The 9,503-nt window shown below is 38.3% G+C and overlaps 1 protein-coding gene across 1 annotated transcript in view; it reads left to right on the plus strand.

Moving 5' to 3' along the window:
• ap1s3a (adaptor related protein complex 1 subunit sigma 3a) overlaps nucleotides 1-8,216 on the plus strand; it is a 56,340-nt gene extending 48,124 nt beyond the window's left edge. The window contains exon 5 of the mRNA XM_063045881.1: nucleotides 6,784-8,216. Within this exon, the coding sequence (XP_062901951.1) occupies nucleotides 6,784-6,819 (36 nt within the window). The 3' untranslated portion in view covers nucleotides 6,820-8,216. The remainder of the gene's footprint in view (nucleotides 1-6,783) is intronic.
• The last annotated feature ends 1,287 nt before the right edge of the window (nucleotides 8,217-9,503 follow it).

Consider the following 9,503-nt stretch of genomic DNA (forward strand, 5'->3'; position numbering starts at 1 on the left):
TCAAGGGGTGGACTACAGTAGCCAGATTTGGCAGGGAACTGTTATATAATTGACAAATCCTAAATGAGGATCGCAACTGTGACACATCCTTTGGCTTTGGGGTTTCCACCACTGTTTGAATTTTCTTAGCACACTTGTATATATCTTGTGCATCAGTGATGTGACCACAATAGGTAAAAGACTTGTTGCATTGTGCTCTGAGCCCAGAATCTTATCTTTTTAACACAGTCTTGAGATTTTGGAGATGTTCCTTGTCATCTTCCCTGGTAACAATGATGTTATCCAGCTAACACTGAATGCCTGGACTACCTTGCAGCAACTAATCCATAGCTTTCTGCCCAAATACAGGTGCAGATGCTACTCCAAAAGAAGCCTATTTTAGCAATAATGCACTTTTTAAGTGTTAGTAGTGAGAAACACTTTAGACAACTCTTCCATCTCCATTTATAGTTAGGCTTCAGCTGTCCATTTTACTTCCAGAAAGGGTTGCAAAGATGTCCTCTATCCAGAACAGAGAGCAGTGATGGACCCATCCTTCTTGACTACTGGGACCATTGCATTGCACATTGGCTCCACTCAAACTTGGAAAGAATTCCTTCAGCCTTCATGCGACCAAGCTCACTGGCTACTTTATTATGGATGGTATAAGGATCCAGACAGGCTTTGTATAACTTGGGTGTGGCATTTTCATCTAACACTGTCTTGCCCTTGATATGTTTGAGATTTCCAATGCCATCCTTGAACACTGCTGTGGCATCGTCCAGTGCCTTTCTTACTTTGCTTTCAGTTGACACCATTCCAGGGGATGTGGCATGGAAATGGTGGCTGGATCACCAATCAAGTTGTATTTGTCTCAGCCATTACAATGCTGACCCTTCTGTTTTTACCACAAACAAGTCCAATGTGGCTTGTTGGTTGTTGTATTTCACTGTTATGAATGTCATTTCCACAGGAATTATCTTTTCTCTGATATAAATTGTTAGTTTGTACATCTGTAAGCTTTAGTTCAGTATCTTTGAAATGTCATCCAAACTTATTTTGTGAAATGACTGAAACAACCGAACTGGTGTTCAATTCCATTTTAATTAATTTGCTGTTCTCTTTTGGCATAAGCCATATTGCTTGATTCCTGTTAGTTCTCATATTGTAATTCTCATACCTACTCAATCCAGTGTCATACTCATCATTATCAGTTTTTTCATCAACAGTATGTAAATTAGTGCTCTTTTTGAAATTGCAACTTGACTTTATCTTTTTCTCTTCCCTGTGCAGTTCATTTATTTTTCTCTGGCTAACATGCTCTTTGTATGCATTCTACTTTGCTGCATTTTCTGCAAGTTTTGCCTTTAAACCTGCATTGAGCCCCTGCCACAATGGTAACTCAATCAGGCAAGTTTCTGATTAAACTTTGCAAATTTGTTCATGCACACATTCACTCCTAACTGCAACTCAATTGCATCTCTGGCTGCTGTTTCCATTGATTCAGTTCTTTCAACTGCTACTTTAAATGAATGGTGTGCTTTAGTTGGGTGCCTTTTTTGAATTTTTTTTTTGTCAGATTTCTCTAACTAAATGATCTCTCAGTGCATCATTAAATCCATCACTGAACTGACAAGGCTTGGACAATTTCTTCAATTCAGCCACATGGGCTGAAATGGGCTCCCCTTCCTTTTGATTCTGTTAATGAAACCTAAAGTGTTTTGCTATCAACAATGGTTTCAGCTCTAAATGTTCCTGCATTATGTTTACAATATCAGTGACACTCATTTCAGCTGGTTTATTTAGAGCAGTTAAACTTCGAAGCAAACTGTTTGCTTTTCTCACCCATTGCACTCAGTAACACTAGCACTCATTTTTCATTGGCTATTTCATTTGCATCAAAATACTGCTCAATTCATTCAGTATATGTCATCCAGTTATCTGTTGTGCAATCCAACACATCTATCTTTCCGATGCAGCCAGTCATTTTTACTTTTTTTATTATTTAGTATAATCACCTAGTACTCCCTGCTTGAGAATCTATGGCCAAACTTGTTGCTTGTTAATTTTGTCCATTTTCTGCCTTTTTTAAACTCGTATGTCTTTCTCCTCTTCCAAAGAAAAACATACTGCACTTTTAAAAAACCTCTAACATCTCTCTTTCCCTTTCTGATGAAAAGTGTGCTGTGCTTCAACAGGTCTTGGGTTTGTTTTAAAACTTTCTCTTCACCACTGTTATATTTTGTAACTCCAGAAACTAATCAAAAGAAAAACACAGGAATATGGATAATGGTCTACTTAGATTTACCTTTCCTTTTTGTTCATGAGGTGCTCACATTTGATGTTGTGGCCTAACGACAAATGTCATTCACAAACTTGCACATATAACCCACAGTAAATTATGTAAACAAAGAATAATTAATCAAATGGTGTTTACAATATTACTCAAAAATTACTTAAATATTACTCACCATGTTAATCACTCTCAGGATCCAATTGTTTTTTTTTGTAATTTATTTCTTATTGAGTTTCATCATCAAACATTTCCATAAGATGTATATCATATAATCATATTTGTCACAAATCTCCACATAATATTTATCTGAGGTATACACCTATAGAAAGAAGAGGAAAGAACGAACAATCGAAAGAAGAAAACTGTACAGAGTAGGGAGTGATTTTTTTTACAACATATTCATTGGTTGTGAAAATAAAATCAGGCCTATGAGGTGTTATGTAGTTAAACCATTTTTTTCCAGTATGAACAAAATTGTTCCAACTTATGATTAACAGATGTTGTTATCTTCTCCATTTTGTAAATGTCCATTGTAATTTCCATCCATACGTTTAAAGTTGGGCTCTCCTGAGATAACCATTTCCTGGTAAAGGTCTTTTTACCAGCCACCAGCAGTACATTCATTAAATATTTATATTTATCTCTTTTCGACCATTCTTGAGGTATATACCCAAAATATATGGTCTTACTCTCTGTGTATTTATCTGTTAGTATATAATTGAAATTTGCATAATATGACCTAATCGCTCTACTCCCTGAACAAGTAAGAACCAAGAAAAGTGAATAATAAAAAAAAGGTAAGGAAGGTGTGGTTCCAAGGCTGGGGTCTCTAGGTGGCCCTGGGTTGGGCTAGAAGAAAAGTCTAGCCGTGGGGGATAGCCCCTCCTACCTATGGGTTGAGGGCCCCCACTGCAGTAAAAGTAAGTAAAAAAAAAACTATGCCCATTACACAGAAATGATTTCCCTGTGTACTCCTCCCATGTATATATTCTCATTCAGGTGGGGAAAAAGGAACGAATAAATGAATTTTTTTTAAAAATTGAGTAATATAAAATCTACACCATAACACGTATTTCTCGAGATAGGTATATCACTGTCTATTTTTGCTTCCGTTTAGTTTATCAGCACTTTCAAAGTTGGCCAAACCTTATGGCTCTTCTGGAGGAGGTGAGGGCTGCCCTCGAAGAACTGGCAGTCTCTTCCTAAAATCCTTCTCTCATCCTGCTCCCATCCCCTGCTTTCCAGGTTCTCTTACTATTTCTCAGGCAGCTTGGGACAACTGCTCAGCCTGAGTTTTCCTTGGTTTGACCACGCTAATGGACATTCCTCTGTTGTTCATGTCTTTAGTTGTTACAGCTGCATCCTTTCTTGGTAAAATACCCTCAGCTTAGCAAGGTACGGGGTTTGGAATTCAATCTTTTCTTGCTTTAATATTCGTTTCGCTTTGGAATATTCCTTCCGTTTCTGTAGGACCGCCGGGGCGGTAATCATGATCAAAGTATATTAACTTCCCGTTCCAAAACACCCTCTTCTTACCTCAGGCCCTTCGTAGAATCTTCACCTTGCTCTTGAATCGAAGGAATCTAAGTACTATGGAGCGCGGTTTATCTTCTCTGTCTCCGGGAGGCTGCTGGACGAGCGAACGATGTGCCCTTTTAATTTCAATCTCCATTGTCTGAGGAATCTCCAGCGCTTCCTGCAGCAGCTTGTCTACAAAGTCCATCATCGACAATCCCTCCGCTCCTTCGGGAACATTGTAAATCCGGATATTTTTCCGTCACGATCTTCCCTCCTGGTCAAGCAATTTACTTTCCTGTTGATTTAATATTTTTATTGTCTTTCTCAGTATCCTTTCCCCGTTTCGCACGTGATCTTCCATCTTCTCAATTCGAGTCTGTGCCACCGCTATTTTCTCATTGACGTTGGCAAGCTCTGACTTTACATCATTGAGTTGCTACTTTATATATTTTTGGACTTGCCTTATCTCTTCCAGAATCCTTATCATATTTGCTGCTTCACCTGCACGAGGCCCAGCGTCAGCCTCGCCGCCACACGCACGTGTAGGAGAGTCGCGCGCTGTACCTCTCTCTTCCATAGGCTCTGCAGTGGTGCTTTTTTTAATCTCCATTCTTTCCCCCCTTATCAATTCAGATATTTTCGAAAGATCTTATATTCGATGGATTAACAGGGCAAAGTATGCATTTTTCCCGAGGAGCTGTTGATCTAAACTGCCATTCTGAACAATGACGTCACCGGAACCTCAGGATCCAATTCTCTGACTCTGCTGAACCTATAGTCTATCAGACCCAAAATTCTAACTCAGAAACTCTTAGTTGACCATCCAGAATACCGTGTTGATCACTGACATGACCCATTCTCAACCCTGAGCCAGAATGTCAATCATATCTTTGGCTGTATACTGTCCTGGCATTCTCACCTCCAAATACAGACAAGGGATTTAGGATATTATATGGCTGATCTAATTGCTGGTTAAAGTTGCTGAGTCTTTGATATTTAATGAATCAGAATCTGGTTTAATATCACTGGGATATATCGTGAAATGTTTTGCACAGCAACTATAAATTACAGTAAGAAAATATTTCAAAAAATCAAATTAAGTAAGTAGTGCAAAATGGGGGGGGGGGAATACTAGAATAGCATTCATAGGTCTATTATCCATTCAGAAATCTGATGGCGGTGGGGAAGAAGCTGTTCCTGAAATGTTGAGTGTGTGTCTTTAGGCTCCTGTATCTCCTCCTTCATGGAATGAAAAGAGGCCATGTCCTGGGTGATGGGGTCTTTAAAGATGGATGCTCCCTTTTTTTTTGAGGCATTGCCCTTTATAGGTGTCCTGGATGCTGGGGAGACTAGTGCCCATGATGGAACTGGCTGAGTTTGCAACTTTCTGCAGCTTTTACAGATCCTGTGCAGTGGCCCCTCCATACCAGATGGCGATACAACCAGTTAGATTCGTGCATCTGTAGAAATTTACAAGTGTCTTCTGTGACATACAAATTCTCCTCAAACTCGTAATGGAATATAGTTGTTGCTCAGCCTTCTTTGTAGTTGTGTCAACATGTTGAGCTCAAGATAGATCCTCAGTGATGCTGTCACCCAGGGATGTGAAACTGCTCACCCTTTCCACTTCTGATCCCTTGACGAGGACTGGGGAGTGTTCCCTTGACTTGCCCTTCCTGAAGGCCACAATCAATTCCTTGGTCTTTCTGACATTTGAGTGCAAAGTTATTGTTGCAACGCCACTTAACCAGCTGATCTATCTCACTCCTGTACACTAACTTATTGCCACCTGAAATTCTGCCAACAATAGTTGTGTCATTGGCAAATTTATACGTAGATGGTGTTTGGGTTGTACCTAGCCACACAACTGAGAGTATAGAGAGAGTAGAGCAGTGGGCTAAGCATGCATCCTTGTGCTCAGGTGTTGATGGTCAGTGAGGATGGAAGTGGGTTAGGGTAAAAGTAAACATATAATGTGATTTTTAAAAATTATCAATTCAGCTTGCAGTATATTTAAATAAATAGACATATAACTATTAAGAGGACACTAAAGGAACGAACAACATAAAGAAAGGTACAAGATAAAATAATTAAAGTGACATTGGTGAAAATGAGCAACTGGTGAGTAGCTATATTTTTAAATGCAGCTAAGTCCAAGAAGTGTTGTTTCCGAGTCTAAGTAGCAGCACAAATAATATTATTTATGGCCAGACACTTCAGTCCCAATTACCAACAGTCCATATCATGCTTCGCATTGTGTAGATACCTACATTTGCAAGAATTCCATCAGCCAGGGGAACTCGCACTTTGGCTGTTCAATCTTGAACAGCAACTGTTCACACAGCAGGGCATCCAAGAAACAGGCAACTCCAGTGTTTCTCTAGTCCTCTGGGCAGCATGGACACAGTGGGTGTCTCAACTGTATAATGGTAGAGGAAAAATGCAATAGAGATAGGGGGTTAAATAATTAGTAGTTAGATATGTAATTAAGGATTTGGGTGTCACTTGCTTTGTTATAGTCCTGGTGCCAGGATTGAGTGTGTCACTGAGTGCCCTGTAATTTCTGTGTGGATTAGGAACAGTGATCATGACCAATATTTGTACCTATGATTGTCAATAGTAAGGGTGTCAGACAATCAAAATAAGTAAAGTTTCTAGGCACTAAAGATGCTGGTGATTCCAAGTCTATGTTCCTAAAATAAAAATCCTAATCAACTGTACAAAAGTTATTTTTATCGAAAGTATTTAATTGTGAAGCATTATTAAGCTTTGCTTAGTTAAATCTACTGATTTTAATTATATACTTTGCTGCAGAATCACTTGATTTAAGGATAATTGATTAAATTCCAGGCTTTAATTTGTAAGTCATTTTCAGGTGAATAAAGCAGGATATTGGGGTGGGGTGTTACGCATGAGTTTGAGATTACAATTTTCATGAGAAACATCAGCATTGAGTTGTGTGAACTAATACTGTAGTATGTTTGTTACAGACTATGGAAGAATATTTAGCAAAACCAACATTTTGACTTGGACTCTAGAAGGCCTGAAAGATGGACTCCTAATTTATGAAATGTATACATGGATTATTGTGTGTTTACAATGGTCTAAAATTTAGAAGAATATATTTTGCTATTGCTTCACTTTATGGAAAAATGTACAATTTCAACAAAAATGCAGTTAGCAAGTTGGCACTATGCAATGTTCAGGCATAATATTTTTTTTGTATTCATAGTTATTTGTGTGCTTCTTGTTTAAAGTTTTCCATTGTTAATGAGGAGGAGGTATGTTGCTTCAATGCATTTAACAACAAAATTCATTCCTACAAATCTTCAACTAGTATAGATGGATGCTACCGAATTATTTTTAATTATAACTAAAATAAAAATCATCAACCCTGTAATTTACCTAATTTTGGTATAGAATTGAAATTGTCAATTAATCTAATGGCATGTTGAAAATTATTACCTCCAAGTCAGTTTTTTATCATGCGAGAGTATCCTGCAAAATGAGAGACCTGTTGTTTTAATATGTTACAACTTGCCTGAAAGGCTTAAGAACACTAAATTGGCTAATTGTACTTCAGAATAACTGATTTTAAAAGATGCAGGTTATTTGAGCTGATGAAAGTACCCAAGTTTGAGTGAGACATAAATATATTTGTAGTGACCTACTGCACGTTATAAATTCTAGATCACATATGGGAAAGGATTCAATGTAGCACTCCTGTCAACAAATCAGGTCAAACCCCACTCCAGCATTAACACAAAATGATACTTTCATACAATACAGATATAAAAACTGCCTTAGTCAGAGATGCCCCCTTCAAACTATGGATCCATCTGTTGCAAACTAATAAAAAAATTACAACACTGTCAAAAAAAGAACAAGTTTACTTGAACGAAAGCCAATACAAAAATTGCTGATTGCTTTCCCCTTTGCAAATTTGCAATTAAATATAACCAAAACTGTTTAAGATGCAAATCCCTTCTAAACTATGGAAATCCTTTGGAGACTGTTGTTGGAAAACCAGTGTAAAATCCTTGACAGATACCTGAATTGTACCTACTGCTCAATAGGGGATTCTTTATTGCAAGCATTTTGGTTCTTTACCTATGGAATTTAAATGTGAAGCTGATGTTCACCAATACTATCCAATATCAGTTGGTAGTACAAAAAAGGGTAATCTCTTTCACAAGCTTGTGTATATACTTGATACATGTGATAAATTCCACTGTTTTATTTATTGTTTGGTAAATTAGTAATCTGGAAGATTGTCATGTGCTTATTTGTGCCCTATGGTTTTTCAGTAAAATTGGATTCTGTATGTACTATTTTGTTATGCTGTTGTGCAGCTCCATATTAATTATTGATATATTTAATATTAATGTTTTTTTTTACATTTTTAAGATTAACCTGACAAATACTACTTCAGCAAAATATTATTTCAAGAAGTAAGCAGTTATGTGCACCCTTCCACTAAATTCTCGTGTTTTTGTTAAGAAGCTTAGGTACTTCAATCATGAACTAGAAAATGTATTTGAGGCCAAATTTTAAAATTGGAAGAATTTAACAAATCTGTTGTGAAAAACAGAATTGCAACTGAAATCTTAAATACAGAAATGGAAATAAAATTGTCATTAAACCTGCTGAATAGTATACTATCAATCTTTTTTTAAATCATATTTTATCTGAGCTGTGTTTAAGTGAACTAAGATAATCTTTAAGATTAGGTTTATTTAACATTCAAGTGTATAGTGAAATGCGCCATTTTGCATCAAAGTGGTGGATTGTGTAGTAAGATGTGTTTCAGGGTGAAAACGTTTATGATCTTGCCTCACGCCAGCCCAGAATGCTGTTACTCACGTCAAGGCATCATTGCTCATGGCTTGGCACCTACCCCTGAGCTACCAGAAGCTGCCCTGCAAGGCTTTCTCCAGCAAGTCAACAGCCTTCCACTCACCATCCACTGCCAATGAGGGAGCATGGAAACAGGCACCATAATGTCAAACTGGTAATTCTTTCATATTTTTATAGCAGTTGACGTAGTTTGCTGAATCAGGATAATTTGGGTTTGGCCGATGACTGCCTCACATCACACTCCCCTTTCTTTCCCCCCCCCTCCATTGCTTCATCTGTTTCATTTCCTTTCTCTTCTTTGAACCCCTCATTTTATAATTCACCTATTGCAATCTCCCAACTCCACCCTTCCCCCCCACCTCAGCTCCTCTACCTGGCGCTACCTGTCACCTCCTCTGTCACCCATCATTTCAGAATCCTTTCTTGCTATTCCTCTCTGCACCGGCCAGCTCATCTCTGCAATCAGTCCCGATGCAGGGGTCCAACCCAAAATGTCAACAGTCTCTTTCTTCCCACCTTTGGTGTTTGACTTGCTGAGTTCCTCCAGCATCTAGATTGTGTGTTGCTCCAGCCTCCAGAATCTGCACTCCCTTGTGTCTCCATTACACTACTAGCCATTGGCAGAGGGTGTAGTTATAATGTGGTTTTTTGAGCAAGTGCCATAGGTCAGTGACGGTGGTCTATCTGCAAGATGCATTTTGGTTCCCTTCCCTCCTCATCCTTCATGTAGAGCAGATTGGTCTACTTCCTTCACCCTTCGCTCATTTCTCTTAGCACTTGCCCTCAGGGTGTTAAAAGTCATGTCTATGGCGACCTGGCAGTGCAAAAGACTTCAACTCAGCAAAAACTCCTC

This window comes from Mobula hypostoma, chromosome 4 (assembly GCF_963921235.1).
Source record: "Mobula hypostoma chromosome 4, sMobHyp1.1, whole genome shotgun sequence".
NCBI classification, from domain to species: Eukaryota; Metazoa; Chordata; class Chondrichthyes; order Myliobatiformes; family Myliobatidae; genus Mobula; species Mobula hypostoma.